The 19,707-nt window shown below is 53.4% G+C and overlaps 1 protein-coding gene across 9 annotated transcripts in view; it reads right to left on the minus strand.

The window, feature by feature from the left end:
- Nucleotides 1-5,631: 5,631 nt before the first annotated feature.
- Nucleotides 5,632-19,707, minus strand: part of SLC25A42 (solute carrier family 25 member 42) — a 32,267-nt gene continuing 18,191 nt past the window's right edge. For 7 of the 9 annotated variants that reach the window (XM_077859298.1, XM_077859297.1, XM_077859299.1 and 4 more), the window contains 7 exons: nucleotides 17,630-17,744; nucleotides 13,886-13,991; nucleotides 11,834-11,859; nucleotides 10,622-10,788; nucleotides 10,126-10,242; nucleotides 9,378-9,529; nucleotides 5,632-7,929 (listed from right to left, as the gene is read on the minus strand). In XM_077859298.1, coding sequence (XP_077715424.1) covers nucleotides 7,622-7,929; nucleotides 9,378-9,529; nucleotides 10,126-10,242; nucleotides 10,622-10,788; nucleotides 11,834-11,859; nucleotides 13,886-13,991; nucleotides 17,630-17,710 — 957 coding nt within the window. In that variant the 5' untranslated portion in view covers nucleotides 17,711-17,744 and the 3' untranslated portion in view covers nucleotides 5,632-7,621. Of the gene's footprint in view, nucleotides 7,930-9,377; nucleotides 9,530-10,125; nucleotides 10,243-10,621; nucleotides 10,789-11,833; nucleotides 11,860-13,885; nucleotides 13,992-17,629; nucleotides 17,745-17,827; nucleotides 17,927-19,577; nucleotides 19,647-19,707 lie in introns of those variants that run through there. The other 2 variants (XM_077859301.1, XM_077859302.1) reach the window with 2 other exon arrangements.

Genomic DNA, 19,707 nt, shown 5'->3' on the forward strand with positions numbered 1-19,707 from the left:
CAGGAGGAATAAGAAGATAAAAGATGGAAAACCGATGGGTGGGCGGGGTCGGGGGGGGGCACTAGGGAGCAAAGGAAATCAGAGAACTGGCCCAGAAGAATCTTCCAAAGCCAGAGAGTTCTGGGAAGACACACCGGAGCAGAGGGAGGCCCTGATGGAACCAGGCCATGTGAATTCCCCGGGACCGCAAGTCTCCAGGTGCTGCGGGACAAGAGCTTCATCCCAAGGGACGTGTCTAGGAAGTTCCCAGAAGGAAGGAAGCCAGGAAGCCCAGCTCCCAGCCGGGACAGAACAGGTCATACCTACTGGGTCAGGAATAAGAGAGGATGGAGTGTTGTCCCTAGTTCTGCTGGTCCCACACTATGGCTGGCACCCCAGGAGGCCCTGAAACCCCACCCAGCCCACTGACACAGCCACCCCCCCACCCTGCTGCTGCGACAGGGAGTGGCAGCAGTGATGCCTCTGGCCACCTGGCCCTAGGCTTGCTCAGCCAGGGCTATGCGTGCTCTCTGCTCTCAGAGCTCAATGCCATGTGGTCTAGGGACATGCAGGAAGGTGGAAACGCCTAAAGAAAAGCAAGAGCGGGATCCCTGGGTGGCGCAGCGGTTTAGCGCCTGCCTTTGGCCCAGGGCGCGATCCTGGAGACCCGGGATCGAATCCCACGTCAGGCTCCCGGTGCATGGAGCCTGCTTCTCCCTCTGCCTGTGTCTCTGCCTCTCTCTCTCTCTCTCTCTGTGACTATCATAAATAAAAATTAAAAAAAAAAAAAAAGGGATCCCTGGGTGGCGCAGTGGTTTGGCGCCTGCCTTTGGCCCAGGGCGCGATCCTGGAGACCCGGGATCGAGTCCCACATCGGGCTCCCGGTGCATGGAGCCTGCTTCTCCCTCTGTCTGTGTCTCTGCCTCTCTCTCTCTGTGACTATCATAAATAAATAAATTAAAAATTAAAAAAATAAAAATAAAAATAAAAAATAAAAAAAAAAAAAAAGAAAAGAAAAGCAAGAGCGTGACTAGCACACGCGTGAGGCACAGCAGGTACAGTGGGGTGTGGCCCCACGTGGGACGAGGCCAAGGCACGAAGAATCCATGAATGGTCACAGGCTCTCACTGCCGGGCGTTAAACCACAGATGTCTTACACACTCTTTCTGGGATACATTGCACAATTAAAAAGAAAAGTCATAAGAATGAGAGAAACTAAGTGGAACCACATCAGAGAAAAATAGGGAAGATAGGGGGTGGTCAAGATCCTGTGTTTTTAGAAGTATGACTTTTGTTAACGGACACAGCAGTGGTAATCACCACACGTCAGTGCTTCTCACAGGCGCAGACAATAGTCCATGTCTGGAGACAATCTTCTGGAGACAGTTTGGGTTGTCACAACTGAGGGGACAGAGACACCAGTGCATCTTGGGGGGGGGGGTGGAGGCTAAGGATGCTGCTGGGCACCCAAATGTGCCCAGGATGACCCCAGCTCAGATGCTAGTGGTGCCCAGGCTGAGAAGCCTGTTAGTACAAGAAACGGAATGTATTGGGGTGCCTGGATCAGGTCATGATCCCGGGGTCATGGGATCAAGCCCTGAGGGAGGCTCTCTGCTCAGTGGGAGGAGTCTGCTTCTCCCTCTGCCTCTGTCCCTGCCCCTCCCCTCCACCCCTGCTCCTGTTCGCTCTCTCTCAAATCAACAAATAAAATCTTAAAAAAAAAAAAAAGAAAACCCAATAACAAGTCAAACTTTTTTTTTTAAGATTTTATTTATTTATTCATGAGAGACAGAGAAAGACGCAGAGACATAGGCAGAGGGAGAAGCAGGCTCCCTGGGGGGAGCCTGATGTGGGACTCGATCCCTGGACCTGGGATCACCCCCTGAGCCAAAGGCAGTTGCTCAACCAACCAGGCGTCCCACAAGTCAAACTTTCAACTCAAGTGAGCAAAGGAAAAAAACAGTGGGGAGAAAAGATATAACAAACCAAGATGGAACCCAAGATGCACCCACACACCTCCAGATGACTCTCGTCTGGGTCCCTGGACCTCCACCTGGTCAAGTCCCAGGCCTCATGACCTCGCTCTCCTCCTGTCACTGCCTGGTCACCACCCAGCCCCTGGATGCCCTACTGCTTCCCTGTCGGAACAGTGAAGACCTACAAGGCTGGCGGCTGGCTGTTGGTGAGGGCAGGCACTGAATTACATTCTCTCAAACGTCTATGTTGAGGTCCTAACCCCTAGGACTTCAGGATATGACTGTATTTGGATACTGGGTCTTTAAAGAGGTGATTATGTTAAAATGAGGTCATTAAGATGGGCCCTGATTCAACCGGACTGGCGTCCTTATATGAGAAAATTTTCTTTTTTCATTGTAAGAAAATTTAGACACAGATGTGCTGTGAAGATAGCCATCTGGCCAGCAGCAAGCCGAGAGGCCTGAATAGACCCTCATGACCTTGGAAGGAATCAAACCTGCTGACGTCTTGATTTTGGACCTCTGGTATTCAGAAGTTTAAGAGAATAAATCTGTTTCAAGCGAGTCCAGGGCTGTTGTTTTGGCGGCCGCAGGAAACTCCAGACAGTGAGAGGATGTGGTATAAATGCTACCGTCGGGCACCTGGTGGCTCAGTCGGCTAAGTGGCCAACCTTGGTTTCAGCACAGGTCATGGTCTCAGGATCCTGCTATGTGGCTCCACTCAGTGGGGAGTCCACTAAGAATCCTCCCTCTCCCTCTGCCCCTTCCCCCTGCACACATTATCTCTCAAATAAATGAATAAATCTCTATTTATTTATTTATTTATTTATTTATTTATTTATTTATTTATTTATTTTTTATTTTAAATTTTTATTTATTTATGATAGTCACACACAGAGAGAGAGAGAGAGAGAAACAGAGACATAGGCAGAGGGAGAAGAGGGCTCCATGCACCGGGAGCCCGACGTGGGATTCGATCCTGGGTCTCCAGGACCACGCCCTGGGCCAAAGGCAGGCGCCAAACCGCTGCGCCACCCAGGGATCCCTAAATCTCTTTTTAAAAAGCATGCTACCATCTGCTTGCAGGATTATCTGGCATTCCTATTTATTTCTGGATAGATTCCCTGCAAAGATGACCCTGTCACGAGGACTCAGGACCCATGGTTTACCTGGGAGGTCACCCCAGGGAGACTCCTTGGGGCCAGAGACATGAAACAGGGAGGGAGGAGGTGTTGATGAACAGGTGACAAAGTGGGGCACCTAGGCTTGGTCCTGTTGGGGACCTTGGGGGACAGTGTGGATCTCACTTGAGTGACCCACCCACTGGGGAGGGACTGTCTACAATCATTGGCTGAGGGCTGCTCCTGGGCTGTCAGGTCATGCTCCGGTGGGGAAGCCCCCAGACCGGGCTGCAGTGGCTTCCAGCCAAAAGCAGTTGGTGGCAACCATGAATGCTGGACTTAGGGAGGGGCACTGGCTGCATCAGTTAACATAACCCTTGATCTTTACTTAGCAATTTTGTTCCTGGAAACCCAGACACACTAGTACATGAGTGCAAAGAGGCACATACGATGTTTGTTTCAGAGAGTGTCAGGAAGCTCAACCCTAACTGTCTTCAGTAAACAGGATAAAGCCACTCCTATTGCCAGAAGTTGAGAGCTTCAGGCAAAGCTGGATCCAGCAGCCCAATGTCACCATTATCCAACTCCTTTCTTCATCTCTGCTCCATTTTCGGCAGTGTCCGCTTCACCCTGGGATTGCATCCTATCTTGTGATCACAAGATAGTCCCAATAATTGTCTGCACTGATGTTCCTTCTCTCGGGGCCAGTGGGAGAGGGAGGGTGCTTCCAGAAGTTCTCCCTGGAAATGGTTAGTAAACATCTCTTCTGTCATGGGCCCAGATGGGGTCACCTGCCTACCTCTATATTTTAGGGGATGCCAAGTGGTTGGAAGGAAATGGGGAGTTGACCCCTTCCTCCCAGGCTCAGGGGCTGGGATGTGAGGTGGGAATGACCAGAAATCAGTAGGATGTGAGAGGCAAGCTCAGCAGGCTCCAGGGGCCACTACCAAGCTCTCATGACAACAGAGCACTAACAACCCCGATGGCCATCAATAAAGGATTGGTAGATGGCATCACAGGCCACCACCCCAGGGAAACACCAAACTGTGGCTTAACAGTAAGACAAACTGTATGTAATAGGGACCACTGTGTACAAAATTGGGTTGAGGGGTGTCTGGGGGGCTCGGTTGGCAAAGCGGCTGCCTTCAGCTCAGGTCATGATCTCAGGGTACAGGGATCGAGCCCCGTGTCAGTGGGGAGTCTGCTTCTCCCTCTCCCTCTTGCTCCCCTTGCTTGTGCTGTTTCTCTCTCTTAAATAAATAAAATCTTAAAAAACAAAATAAAACAAAACAAAATGAAACCTGGTTCAATGAAAGCATCAGAGCGGCTTGGGGCCAGCAAGGCAGAATGTACTTGAACCACTCACCTCCCCAGTGTGCACACACAGGCACACATGCTCCCCCAGTTGCCCCTCCCCCCGGCATGTGGAGGCTCCCACTTCCCACCTCTGGTTGGGTGAGCACACCCCAGGTTGGTCCAGGAAATGGGCTGCCGCAGAAGCAAGTCTCTCTCTTTCTCTCTCTTTTTAAAGATTTTATTTATATATTCATGAGAGAGAGAGAGACAGACAGAGAGAGAGAGAGAGAGAAAGGCAGAGACACAGGTAGAGGGAGAAGCAGGCTCCATGCAGGGAGCCCGATGTGGGACTCGATCCCGGGACCCCAGGATCACGCCCTGAGCCGAACGTGGCTCTAAACCCCTGGGCCACCTGGGCTGTCCTGAAGCAAGTCTCAATGGCCACTGTGAGACGTCTGGTGGCCTCATCCTCGGGCCCCTGCAGACAGCCATGCTCGCTCCTAAAGCCTCAGCTGAGGAGTGGAGCCCCCAGCACATGACAGACAGGCAGGGCCCGGGAGAGAAACAGGACTTGAAGGCCATGTCGCTGCAGCAGGATGCAACCCGTTCTGACTGATGACATGGGTCACCATGTATGTACTCAAAAGGGACAAGTGTTTATGCCCAGGATGTCTCCCCAAGGACACATGAGAAACTGGGAACAGAAGACACCTTGGTGGAGGGAACTGGAAGGCTGACCTACTTCTCACCATAACCCTTTTGTACAGTTTGAGTTTTCTAGAAGACCACAGTATGTATTAATAATTCAAACAATAAATACATTAAAAATGTTTATTCAAGGGGTGCCTGGCTAGCTCAGTTGGTAGAGCACATGACTCTTTTTTTTTTACCTTTTTTTTTTTTTTTTTTTTTTAGAGGGAGAGGTGGGAGGGGCAGAGAGCAAACCCCATGCAGGTTCCATGCCCTGCACAGGGCCTGACTCGGGTTGGATCCTATGACCTTGAGATCATGACCTGAGCTGAAATCAAGAGCCAGGTGCTTAACCCACTGAGCCTCCCAGGTGCCCTGAGTGTGCAACTCTTGATCTCAGGGTCTTGGGTTTAAGCCCCACATTGGGTGTGGGGCCTACTTAAAAAAAAAAAAAAAAAAGGTTTATTTAATATGTTTAAAATCTGTCAAAATAACCTCAACCCTGACCCTGTTTTTGGTTTGCAGTGGGTGGGGCTTGGGGGTGAGAGCTGAAGAAGAGAAGGACGTGGTCAGAAAAAAAAAGTCATTTTAATTTTTATTAAATATACTCTCTTGGCACAAATCTTTAAAATATATAAACATTATATATAAACAAAGTGTCTTCATGGCATCAAAATGTAACTCCAAATCAGGGTGGACACCAGTGGGAGGGGTGTGGCCGCAGCGGGCACAAGCCCAGCTGTGTGCGGGGCTGGGGGTGGGAGGAGCCCCGAGGCCCACCCGGCTGACAGCCACCGTTGGGGGGCACACGGGGGCCGGCAGGACCTGGGGCCCTCCCCTCGGTGACCCAGCCTGTGGCTCAGAGGGGGTGCTGCCCAACCATTCATCTGGTTTCACTTGCCTGGGGTGGGCCCCCAGGTCCCCACACCGTCTCTCTGTGAGGGGTCCCTGCCTCTCCTGCCTCTTCTGGGCAAGGCAGGGAGAGGAGGTGGGAAGCCCACCCAACAGAACAGCCGTGGGACCCAGGGGATGAGACTCAGGCTGGCAGGTGGACACATGCAAGGAAGGACAGAGAGAAGGGTCTACACACCTGCAGGTCCAGGTCAAGAACACAAATGAGACAGAACACAAGGGAGAGATGAAAGTCACAACTGGAAATGTGCGTGGTGCAAACACGCCCTCCGACCGTTTCTCTCTCTCTCTCTCTCTCTCTCTCTCTCTCACACACACACACACACACACACACACACACACACACACACACGTGGCTGCAGAGCTATCTGGTCACCCTCTGGTTACTCCACCTGGGAACCGGTTTGTGCCGGTCAGGATTTATGGTGACTAGACCCAGCACCAGCCGGATTGAAAAGCAAAACCAAAAGAAATCAAGAAACTCCAAATATCATTCGGAAACGGGTGTTTCTGCGTCCCTGTGACACCTGGCAGACCCCAGCCCCCCCACCCTCCGGGCTTCCTACTCTCAGGCCACACGCTGTTCAGGGGCTCCTACATGGGAAAGACAAAGTTACCAGTTGCCTCCATGCATTCCATTCACAGAAATCAGATAACCCCATGCACCCGAAACCGCCCCATGTCCTGGCCAAGTGCCCACTCAGGTGGGGAGCCAGGGACATGCCAGATGCCACAGGTCCCCCCCCCAGGAGCCGCTGTGCCCAGGGTCTGAGGGTTGGGGCCTGAGGCCTCACCTCTGTTGGTGTGGCCTGGGGGACAGGGGTAGAAGCTTCCTGGCCCAGAAGGGGTGACCTGGGTCCCCAATTTTCAGCAGATGCCTCCAGATTAGGACTCAGATGCAAACCCATGGCAATTGCTCAAACCCTGCTGCCTGGAGGAGGTGCGACCCTCCTGGGAACATTACAAACCAGGTGAGCAGGCAACAGAGGGGAGAACCCCCTCCTAGGGCCCTACTTTGGCCACAGAGTCCAGGATCCAAATAATACTCTTGGGAGAAGGCTGTTCCCGAGCAGGAGGCTCTGGTGACAGAGGAGTCATGTCACCTGGGAAGTAATGGCAAAGGCAGGACAGGTTGGGGGGAGGATGGGGAAGGGGACTAAAGGCTGTATGTATCACCCCAGCTGAGCTGGCTGGGCTCGGAGGCCAGGCATCTGTGTACACTCTGGGGCTCCCTCCCATCTGTGAGCACAGGGGCAGACAGAGAGTCTGGCTCTGCGCCCTGTGACATGCGGTCACTAGAATCAGGAGCATGTCCCAGGTCACAGAGCGCCGAGAGGTGGCACTGGTCACTCCCAGCTCAGGGCATTGAGGACAATGCCTCCAGAAGACAGGGCCAGCCCTGGGGAGGAGGGATGGGGAGAGCGTGAGAGCCCCTGCCCACCAGTCCCAACATTGCACTTCCAGGGTTGCTGGCTTTTGGGACCGAGGCCAGGCCCCCCAGCTTGTTCTACAAGGTGCTCCAATGTGGCTCCCAGGGTGGAACCAAGCGCACCCTCGCTCCACAGGCTCAGAGACAAAAGGGGTCAGTGGTCCGCTGCACGCTGAAGCTCGGCTCCCTGTCTCGAGAGCAGCTGGCCTGCAGGATCCCTAGCTCTGCAGGTGCCGCAGCAGGATCTGCATGAGGTCAAAGGTGGTGAAGCTGATGCCCACGGCGATGGGGCCCTTGAGCCAGTTCATGCTCAGACCCTTGTAGAGGCCACGCACGGCGCCCTCCTCTCGCACGATGGCACGCAGTGTGTGCATGATGGAGGCGTGCGGGTGACCCGTGACCCCGGCTGTCTGCATGCGCCGCCGCACCACGTCCAGCGGGTACGAGGCTGACTGCCCGATGAGGCCGGCACACGCCCCAAATATCATGCGCTCAAAGGGGTAGGGCTGTGGGCGGCCGCTGTACTCTGTGGGCAAGGGACAGAGGGACCGTGTAAGGGTGTTGCCAGGGGGCACGCACCCAGCTGTCACTGCACCCCATGCCTGGCGCTCACACAGGCTCATGCTCCGTCACTGCGGTGGTGCGGGACCCCCTGGCTCCCCTGGGCCTTCCCGCCCCGGCCTCCTCACCTCCTGGCCACTCCTTTTAAATCAAATTTGAAAAGTTTTGAAAAAGGCAGAAATGTGCCATCATTTAATCAAGTCCCACCATGCAGAATGAGCTCACATCTAATCACTCTTGTTTTCCTGTCAAGCAAAGAAGGAAACCAATACAGTGTCTGCCACTCTCCACTCCACAGCCTGTTCTGTGGGCACCCTCTGCAGGGATGCAGGGGCTGGTGAGGCGAGCAGGTGCCAGGACAGGACATGAGTGGGATGGAGGAGGAGGCAGCAAACAGCGGGGTTCTTAAAAACGTGTGGTTGTAAATTTAACACTAGGAATTCAAACCAGTGAGACAGCGCGGTTTGCCCAGCACACTGGGCAGACTTGAAGGACTCCGCCAGCACCCAAGTTGGGTAAGGACGCGGGGACAGGGCTGGGGGGCAAGCAGAGCTGCTGGAAAGAGCAGCGGCCAGAGCAAATCCCAAAACCAGGGGCTCACACTCAACACGCTGTGCGGTACTCGGGGGTGTCTCCTGATCACTAAAAACTTGGAAGCACCCAACGGCCCCCAGCAGGGCAGGCCCACCTCACTGCTGAAAGGATGATGGGACAGAGGCTCGGATATGGCAGGGTGGACTCAGGGGCGCCTGGGGCTCAGAGGCGCTAATCGAAAGTGCAGGAGGTAGCTCCACCGTGGCTATTGCTTCTAACCAGGAAACAGGACCATGTATTGTTCCTGGTATGTGTACACGTACACACACGTACACACACACACACACACACACACACACATATATGTAGAAATATTTCCAACTGCCTGGGGGACGCAGTTCTTATAAGGAACCCTCAGGAGGGAGGGGACTGAGGGCGGGGAACAAGGGAACCTCAGTTTCACCTGGTACATTTGCTTTCTTTCACAAATATCGTCTTGGAACACTGTTGACACCTGTCCGGCCCAGGGTAGCAGGTTCAGGCATGATATACTGGCCTCTGCACTTTTCGGAACTTTTGGAATTTCTCAAAATTACAACACCAGAAGGCACTTCCCCTTACATCTAGGTTGTACCCGATGCTTTGGGCCCCAGCGGCGGCCACTGCTCTTGGTGGCACTTCACAAAACTGGTCTGACAACTTGGTAGGAAAGTCTGGGAGCCTAGCTGCCTCCATGGTGGCCTGGGCCTGTCTTGTTCTGATTCGGACCTCGGCCGGGAGCCCGTCCCTCCCAGGGCAGGGGCCTCAGTGTCCAGCCTCTGAGTCTGTGTGAGCCCAGGGAGGTGCAGCATGTGCTCCCCCTCACCCCCGGCTTCTTACCTCTGTGCAGGCTCTTGAGCGTCTCATAGGTGAAGAAGCTGAGCCCCGCGTAGGGAATGACCCCCAGCACGGTAGGCGTGAACCCGTGGTAGAGGGTCTTCAGGCCCTCTTCTCGGGAGATGCGGATGAAAACGTGAAAGATGTTGCTGTACCTGCAGGACAGAGGGACAGAGTGGGTGGGTTATGGGCATGAAAAGGGGCTGCTGGCCTCAACTAATGTCAGCAACCCCGGAGTGGGGTGGGCCAGGATCTGGATGCCATGCTTGCTTTCTTTAAGGAACACAACCACCTTGCAACGCTTTGGTGCTGGAGGGGGAAATGCATGCTTCAGGCCATATCCCACCTTCACTGCCCTAATCACTGCTAGGAGTAGCCCTTGTCTTGTAACTTATCTGTGCTAATTCAAAATGAGGACTTTTGGGGGCCACCTGGGGGCTGCAGTCAGTTAAGCATCTGACTCTTGTTTCAGCTCTGGTCAAGATCTCAGGGTCGTGGGATCCAGCCCCACATTGGGCTCCATGCTTGGCACAGAGTCTGCTTGAGATTCTCTCTCCCTCTCTCTCTGTACTCCCCTGCCCCCACTCTCTCTCTCCCTCTCTCTCTTTCAAAATAGATGAATAAATCTTTAAAAAAAAAAAAATGAAGACTTTTGGTTTGCTGTAAGTAGAGGCTGACCCCTAGGGTAAGAGAAACCATTGCTGCCTTTCTGGAGCAGCTGCAGAACGGCATGCCCGGCCTGGGAACTCACATTTCCTTTGGGGTCACGGCCATCCTTGCTCTGACTAGGTCCAGGGGGTAGGTCAGAGAAGCAGCTGTCGTCCCAGCCAGTGCACCTGCAAGGAGGCGGGGCCAGGGGGGCAGGGCTCTGAAAGAGAAGGAGGAGAGAAAGTGAGACCCCCCCAAGCTGGAGGTGCCCACAGGTCTCGGCCAGCAGGGAGAACCCAGGAACAGGCAGGGACTGGCTTCCCCGGGGCCAAGCAACTGAGTCTCTTGGGTGGAGGTCATTCTGAGGTTCCCACGGTTGCCCTTCCTTCCCATCTGCTTGTGTGGACTCATGAAGTGTTCCTTCCCTTCAGACACGGGGGCACAGTTGGGATCACAGGCCTTGCTGAGACTCGGGATCTCAGGGAAGACAGGGCAAACGACAGGGCTGCTGCCATGGTGGTCGTGCGGAAGGCAGGAGGGCAGGACGATGGGACAGAGCCGAGAGGGTTTTGGGGGGCAGTTGGGGGGCGGGTACTCACTCCCCGCGGAAGCCATAGTAGCGGCCCAGGATGCGCTTGTACTCCTCATGGGCGCTGAACTGGATGGCGGCGTAGGGCACCACGCGCACCATAGTGGCCGAGTTCCCGCGCCACAGGCTGAAGAAGCCCTCGTTGAGGTAGGTGAAGTAGAGGAGCCGGAAGGCCTCCTGCGGGAGACGGGCATGGTTAGCAGCCTTGCCTGCCCTGCTCCAACCCCCCCCAGCTCAACACCTCTTTTGTCCAGCACTGTGACTGGGGGCTGCGTTATCCACCCCACCCTGCCTTATCCCCCCACATTCTCTGGGTCCTGCATAGGGACCCCTCTGTCTCTACTCCCCTGACCTTAGGAGTAGGAATAGTAAAGCGAGCCAGGGCAAACCAGGTTTGCAGGTGAGAGCCCCACACAGATGTTTGGTTTGTCTGGTAGTCTAGATTTTAATTATATTCTTTCTCTTTTCCCAAGAAGGTAATGCCTGCTCTCCATTTAAAAATGAATCAGATATGGGGTACCTGGGTGGCTCGGTTGGTTTAGCGTCTGCCTTGGGCTCAGGTCATGATCTCAGGGTCCTGGGATGGAGTCCCACGTCAGGCTCCCTGCTCAGTAGGGAGTCTGCTTCTCCCTCTCCCTCTGCCCTCCCCATCCCTTTGTGCATTTTCTCTCTCTCAAATAAATTAATAAAATATTTTAGGGATCCCTGGGTGGCGCAGCGGTTTGGCGCCTGCCTTTGGCCCAGGGCGCGATCCTGGAGACCCAGGGTCGAGTCCCATATCGGGCTCCCGGTGCATGGAGCCTGCTTCTCCCTCTGCCTGTGTCTCTGCCTCTCTCTCTCTGTATGACTATCATAAATAAATAAATAAAATATTTAAAAAATTTTTAAAAAAAATGAATCAAATGTGAAATCATAGATTTAGAACTTTAAGTCCTCTTCCCACTGCCCCAAGCATGAGGATCTCCTGTTAGCTGCCAGAGTGGGCTACATCCAGGCAGAGCTTGGGGTGCCAGGACAGGCAGCCCCTGCCCGAAGGCCTGGTGGGGGAGGCCCCGGTCACCCGGCAGCCTGGAAACTGGCTTGTGGGAGAACCAAAGGGAAAAAACACTCTGAAAAGCATCTCCCTCCACCCCTGGGCCATGTGCCATGGCCACCTCCCGCCAGCCCAGCAGGGCAGATGGTGAAGGCCCCAGAGCCAGGAGTTGGTAACCTAGTGACTCACCTTGGCAGAAAATCTTTTTGAAGACACTGGAAAAAAAAAAAAAAAAAAAAAACACAACAGAGACCATTAGGAATAAAGGACGACCTCAGCCTGTGGGACCCCCAATATGGGGGTCAGGTCTGAGCACTGGGAGTGAGAACAGCCAGTGAGGACGCTCTCCCACCAGGGGCTGATGTGCTGGTCATCCCAGGCAGGGTGGCCCTCCTCCAGGGAACCTCCTCACCTGCTGCGTTTGCCCCCACCCCGGGCCCCGGCCCTACCTGTGTGTCAGCTTATCCCCAGGAAGGGGAGCTGAGCTGCCACCTTGTTCCCCAGGAAAGCAAGGATCTCTGCAGAGGCCTGGGGAACTCAGCACCCTTTAACCCAACTGGACTCCAATTCAACCAAACTCCTTCGTGGGGAGCCTCCTAGCCACTAGTTGTGCAGAGCAACCAAGGAGCCTGGCCCTCCCAGAACAAGGCCTGGGCATGTTCTATGCCTAGAGGTGCCGGTGTGGCACCCCTGAGCACCCTCTCCCACCCCTGGAGGCTGCCACCTTGCTCCCCGATGTGACAGTGCACTCTGCTGATGAGGGCCTGAGCCACTGTGGTCACGAGGGGTGGTGGTCTTATAACCTCCCTCTCCTCATGTCTCCAGTGTCTGCTGTGTTGCCAGGACACCCCCGCACTTCTATCCGTGCGGCTGTGTGTACACACCTATACCGTCAGAACTAAACCCAGCTCCCTGCAGGGCACTACACTGCATTCACTCCAGGTAACAACGCTACCGACGCACAGGGAGGTGCATGCTCAGCTGCACACCCTTTCCCATGCCAGCTCACTTCTTCGGGATGTTGATATTAATGTCCTGTTTTATGGATGAGGAAACTGAGGCATAGAGAGGCTAAGAGACCAGCTCATGCAAGCGGGGACAGCCTGGCTTGAATCTGCAGCCCCTTCCTCCAAAACAGTTGAGGGGCAGGGGTACCAGCCTGTGATTGTGCTATTTGAGGCACTGGTCACTGTCTCTGGGACAGAAAGGCCTCATCTTCAGGGGACTGACTCTGTGGCTGCTTAACCCAAGGATGGAGGGTAATGGTCTTTTTTTTTTTTTTTTTTGGTAATGGTCTTTTGAATCAGGCCTCCCCAAAAGATATGTCCATGTCCTCAAGTCCTGACAAGTGAATGTGACTTTATTTGGAAAAACAGTCTTTCAGACGTAATTAAATTAAGGTCATCCTGGGGTGGAGTGAGCTCTAAATCCAATAACAAGTGTCCTTGTAAAAGGAGAGGACACAGATGCAGAGGGGAAAGCAGAGTCTGGGGTGTTGCGACCACAAGGCAAGGATGCTTGGAGCCCGGGGAGATGGGCGAGGCAAGGAGGGCTCCTCCCCTGGAGTCTGCAAAAGGGACCAACCTGGATGGTACCTTGATTTCAGACTTCTAGCCTCTGGAATGTAAGCTCCTTGGTTTGTGCTTCTTTGTGATGGTTGCTCTAGGAGGCTAACAGTTTTTAAGTGGATTTTAAAGAGGCATTTTTAGGGGTATCTGGGGGGCTCAGTTGGTTAAGCGTCTGCCTGTGGATCAGGCCATGATTCCAGAGTCGGGATCAAGTCCCACATTGAGCTCCCTGCTCAGTACGGAGTCTTCTTCTCCCTCTCCCTCTGTTCCTCCCCACGTTTGTGCTCTCTCTCTCTCTTGCTCACTCTCTCTCTCAAATAAATAAAATCTTAAAAAAAAAAAGACATGTTTTTTTTTTTATTTTTTATTTTTTTATTTTTATTTTTTTTTATTATTATTCATTTATGATAGTCACACAGAGAGAGAGAGAGAGGCAGAGACACAGGCAGAGGGAGAAGCAGGCTCCATGCACCGGGAGCCCGACGTGGGATTCGATCCTGATTCTCCAGGATCACGCCCTGGGCCAAAGGCAGGCGCCAAACCGCTGCGCCACCTAGGGATCCCAAAAGACATGTTTAAAGCCAATCTGCAGTGCAGTTCGTGGGGCTGTGGAGGAGGGTGACTGTCTGGATGCATCTCTATCATACAGGACAGACGGACAGAATGCATTTACCTTGGAAGATGATTTTGGTTCGGTCCAGAGGAGCTACCGCTGTTTTGGCAAGAGCACCAGCCAGGGCCCCAGACAGGAGGGAGCTGAGAACTTGCCTGTGATCACTCTGCAAGAAAACACATGAATACATTCTGCCGTAAGAGAGAGGTCAGCTCTGCTAGGGACCTCACCCAGAAGCAGCATCTCCCTTCTGTCCCTGGTCGAAGGCTGTAAAAGGCACAGCTGTCCAAGTGTCATAGCCTTGGTGGGTCTTGGGCACAGTGGGACACAGGGCAGGCTTTCATGAGTCCACCAGCCACACAGCCTGGGCAGGACATGGTGAAAACCTTCCGGGTGACAGAGAACATCCACATGAGAGGTGACCCACTGGCTGGGCTGTCCCATGAGTTTCCAACTTCTCAGAGACAGCCTACAATAAATAGGACTGATCCCAAACAGAAGAGTCACATACCCCACCCCAGCCTGGCCAAGTGCAGATTCTGGCTGCAGCCACCACCTGTGTGTGCTGGACCCCTACACTGCAGTGGTCAGAACAAAGGCACCAGGGCCCTTGTGGTCTGGGGATCAGATAGTGGTGTTGGGCAAGCAGACCCTTACTATGTCAGTGTGACCCCTTTCCACAACTTCCCATCAGGATAGCAGTAGCCAACATCTGTGGTTCTTTATCCAGCCAAGACAAGGGTGACAGTGGCAGCCTGCAGCAGGAGGCCAGTCTCAGAGCCAGCACTTTCCCCAGTCTTCTCAAGGCTCCCCATGAGGAGTCACAAGAAGTCACCTGCTCATCAGTTTGGAGTCTCCATTCCCCCAGCTGACTCGGCCACGGAACTCTCGCCAAGCAGTCACGGGGAGCACTGGGGACTGGAGGCACTCCCATCTTTCCTGGCTCCGCAGTGAGGAAGGATGGTGAAGGGCAGGTCACTCAGTGATCCCAGGAATCCCTGGAGTCCTATAGGAACCAGGTGCCCTAAGGGGCCTTAGGACACACATGTGTGGGGGTGGGCATCATACAATGCCCCACTCTGCCGGGGACTGCAAGTCCACAGGGAGAGCCAGACATGAACTAAAGCTTTAGACAAATGTGGAGGGGCGCCTGGGTGGCTCAATTGGTTAAGCATCCAACTCTTAATTTCAGCTCAGGTCATAATCTTGGGGTGCTGATATCGAGCCCTGTGTCAGGCTCCAAGTTCAGGGCAGTCTGTTTGTCCCTCTTCCTCTGATCCTCCTCTTGCTCGAGCTCTCTATCTTTCAAATAAATAAAAATATGTAGAGTCACCAATCCAGGGTGGCTGTAAGGAGGGGGCTTAGGGTCCTGGGAGAGTGTGGTTAGGGGGTGAGTGGCTGAGGTTGAGGGATGAGGTGCAGCTAACCAGGATATGTGTGTGTGTGTGTGTGTGTGTGAGAGAGAGAGAGAGAGAGAGAGAGAGAGAGATCGTATTAGAGGGGGAGGAATGAAAGACTCAGGGGCCCTGGTGAGAAGCAGGGGGTCCCAGGGGACCACAAGAAAGGCAGGGTGGTTGACACAGGGAAAGGGAAGGGGCACAGGGAGGGGAGAAGAGATGAAAGGAGGGTGGGGGCTGGGCTCCATGGAGCCTGGGGGCCCAGTGAGCAGGCTGGTGTTTACCCAAAGAGACATAGAGATGCACAGAAGGTAGGCATGCCATTTTAACTGTAACCAGAGAAGAGGCAGTGCCTGCAGAAGCTCAGGGTGGAGAGCTGGGGGCGAGGACCAGGGGAGGGGTAAGGGGCATTCAGGAGTACAATTGGCAGCCTGGGTCTGAGTGGGCATGGTGGGGTCCAGGGCCACCCCAGGTTTGCTCAGGTCAGCAGGTAGATGAGGGGTGCAGGGCTGGATTCTGAGTCTGTCCGCACAACCTGGCCTGAATCTGGGCTCTGTCCTGATTGCCTGCAATGACCAATGGCCTCTCTGATCCCACTTTCCTCGCCTCTGATACACTGACTTGCTGTCTCCCAGCTGGGTCTGGGTGCTCCCCAGGGCCATGATGTCCTGCGATCAGGCCCTGTCCCTGGAGGGCCTTGGCTCCTTTCCCTTAACAGTCCCAGTACCTCCTCCAGTAGCCCAACCCTCCCCTCCCTGGAGAAACAATTTCCCACGGCAGTATTTTCCCTTCTATGTTTCGGAGGTGGAGATTCACCGTGGGGTTCCATCTTCTCCTTGCTTCACAGAAGCCTGTCACTGGGGGACCCCCTGCTTTTTCTGGATCATATAGCAAGGCTCTGGAGGTCTGGCTCCATGCTCTCTGTGAGGTGTGGACGTAAGACGCCAGAAGGTTCAGTGGTGTTTCTGGCACCAGCTCCGAGGCCCAACTGGCTTCCAATCTCCCCTGCGAATCCATGTGATGAGTGTTCACCTAGTGGGCCACTGTGAGCAGAGGGAGGTACTTCATGGACAGTCCATGTGCCCTGCTGGTACCAGAGGCAGAGCCGATGTGTCCCTTCCACGGCCTTTACTAGGCAGCTTCTGGGGTAGCTTATGATCACAAAGTTATGTTAGCACGTCCGGCACTTGCATCCCTAAACCCTAACTCAGGATGTGGCGCTCAAGGGATGTTCCGCGAGCCCAGCTCCTGTGCTCGGTGATGAGGCTGCCACTGCCTTTGGCCAAAGCTCCCAGTGACTCTTAAGTGACCAGGGCCAGTTGCTCTTTGAAGAGCTCAGCTCAGGCGTCATGGAACTGCCAGTTTCCATACCTGTCATATGGGGAGAGGCTGCAAATGAAGAACGAGCCAGACAGCCCAGTAGAGAGAAAGCAGGCCATCCAGAGACAGGAGCCACATGGGCTGTGAACCCCACAAGAAGATGCTCTCAGTTCCTTTAACAAAGAAAGGGGACTTGACAAAGTAAGTTCCCCACATGAGGCTGGCCATGTGAGCCAAGACTTATGGTGGTGTTGGCCAGCACGGAGGAAAACTAGCACTGTGTGCGTCCCAGAGCACGACAGTTGCCAGACCTTTTGCTGGGCACCTCCACCTGGTGGGGTTCAGTCAGCCAGCCACATCACCCTCCTGCCCTGCTGGCAAGTTCACTATGCCCTGAGGGATAGATTTGTCCGCCCTGGGGTTTGGCCTTGCTCCCCTGCATACTGACCCTACAAATCGGTCCTTCTACCCACCTGGGGCTTCCCAGGGTAACCTACAATTTGAGGAAAGGTTGATGCCGCTTCAGCCTTTGACCCTGTGGACTTTGAGAATGGCCTATGGGCACTAGAACTGGGTTTCTGTGTGGGGCTGGGTCAGTCTGTGATCCAGGTTCAGCCAGAAGAACTCTACTGGCTTCTTTGGTGAGTAAGGACAGGGTTGATCCCATTTCTTTAAAAGGGACTATACCTTTTTGTCAAGCGAAGGGTGGAATCAGAGATGAACTTCAGAGAAGAAATTGGAAGCTGACAGCACACCCTGCATGCGAGCACCCTCCCCCACAGCTGGCCTTGCCTGTGACTAATTCTCTCGTGCTCACAAATCCCAGCAAGGAAAGGAGTTCAAGGACACCTTTTGACATCCTAGCCAAATCTGGGTGAGGTTCTGGCTTCTTACCAAGTGGCTGGGCAGGGTGGATCCATGTCACAAACGGGACGTTAAATGGAATAGAACGTGCCCCCACCCCAACCTCTGCCCACGGTGCGTGCGTGTGTGTGTGTGTGGTGTGGGGTGGTGATTTGCCATGGGGTAGAGCAACACAGAACAGGGAACCTCAGGAAAAATGCCCATTGCGAGGCAGGGTACTTGCCTTGGAATTGACGGGTGAGGGCAGGATGGCCTCGGCATCCTCACGCACGCGCGCCGTACTCTCCTTCACACCATTACCCATACCAGGCCAGCTCTGGGCGGCAGGAGACTTGGTCCTAGGAGGGGGAGGCACGGTGAGACCTGGTGAGAGGAGGGCCTCCCCCACCCGCCTCCGGCCTGTGACTCATCCGTGAGTCACCTGAAGCCAGAACTGCCCTAGCAGGGTGCTCTTCCCAGCCTGGCTTCTGTCTCCCTGCAGGGAAAGGACGTGGGCACCTGCATCCGAATGCCAGTCCCCAGCACAGATCGCTTAATCATTGACAAAAGCCCTTCTCATTGGCTCTTTGATTTGATCATCACAAACAGGACTCTGAGTTGTCTTTTTTTTTTTTTTTTTTTTAAAACCTAGTATCACCCTGGCAGACGGGCTCAGAGAAGTTAAGCCACCCCTGCAAGGTCACATAGTAGGAGGCAGAGGTCTGGTCAGCTGTGGGCTGTGGAGGCCTGAGGCCCCCACCTGCCTGGACCCATGCACCCAATGGGCTTTTGTCAGCTTGGACTTGAGATCAATCTACAGAAACAGAAAATTAACCTTTTCCCTACTGCAAGTTTGTCTGACCTTTCTGGCCAAGCTTACAGTAAAGGGCCCTAATACTTGAGGATTAAGTATTCCTTAGGATTGAGGATTGAATCCCCGAGGATTCCTCCCTGAAAACCTACATTTAACCTCTAGGTAGAAGTACATGCAAAGCTCAGTAAACCTCAGCAAACCACAGTGAGGGAAATAGAAAAAGGGATGAAGGACTAGTGTCACCAAGATGCCAACTGTGCACTGGTGCTGCTGGGGGGTCGCAGTTCCTGTGCTTTAAAATTATCCAATAAATCAATGTACTTTCCCATGAGTAGGCTGTGAAGTCCCTCCCACCCTCCAGGTCCTCCCAGATACCTCATTCTGCCGGGACAGAATGTCCTAGAAGGCACAAACAAGATTCCCCTCCACTTGTCTTCTGTTGCTGTTTCCTACCTAAATTGTGCCCTGGCTCCAAGAAGAATGACTGCTTCTAAGATGGGGCAGGAAACATAAACAAGCCGAGAGCACCCTGAGGTGCCAATCAAACCAATGGGAGTGTGACAATGGGAGAGGGAGGTAAATCAAAGAGCTCCCAGGGGCCAAAGCTGGAACACTCTGAGCAACAAGTATGAGATTATAACCCAAGGTATAAAATAACTATCCACAAGTCCACAGTTAGAAATAAAATGATTAGAGGACACCTGGTGGCTCAGCAGTTGAGCGGCTGCCTGCAGCTCAGGGTGTGATCCTGGGATTGGGATCGAGTACCGCATCAGGCTCCCTGCATGGAGCCTGCTTCTCCCTCTACCTGTGTCTCTCTCTCTCTCCCTCTATGTCTCCCATGAATTAAAAAAAGAAAGAAAGAATGAAAGAAAGAAAATGATTAGGAACACCTGGCTGGCTCAGTTGGTGGCAAGTGTGACTCTTGATCTCAGGGTTACAGGTTTGATCCCCATGCTGGGTGTGGAGATTACTTAAAAATAAAGTCTTAAAAAAATGAAGAAATGATTTGAATACATAAATAAATGGGAAGAGACAATCTCCCAGAAGAATTCCAGATACTTTATGTAGCTGCTTTGCTTTTGAGGAAGGAGTATGTGTGATTCCCTTCCCTTGGGTGTGGGTTGCACATGGTGACTTCCTTCCAAGTAGTCCAGCACAGAAAGGGGAAAGGTAACTTCACAGTGGAGACACTTGACAGATGCCACCTCAGCCAGATGATCAAGGTCAATATCACATGAAGAATCATTCTGATGGCATGTGCTGTGGTTACAGTGTGATGAGCACTTCACCTCTGTGTTCTCATTAAACTCATCCCCCCAGGACAACCATGAAAAACACCAAACAAATCCCAGTTAGGGGGCATCTTATAAAATACCTGACCAGTCCTCCTCAAAGCTGTCAAGGTCATTGAAAACAAGAAAGTCCAAGAAACTGTCTCAGCCCAGAAGAGCCTAAGGAGATGTGACAATTAGACATCAGGTGAGATTTGGAGACAAGAGAAGAAT

The sequence above is a fragment of the Canis aureus genome, chromosome 19 (assembly GCF_053574225.1).
Source record: "Canis aureus isolate CA01 chromosome 19, VMU_Caureus_v.1.0, whole genome shotgun sequence".
In the NCBI taxonomy this organism is placed as follows: Eukaryota; Metazoa; Chordata; class Mammalia; order Carnivora; family Canidae; genus Canis; species Canis aureus.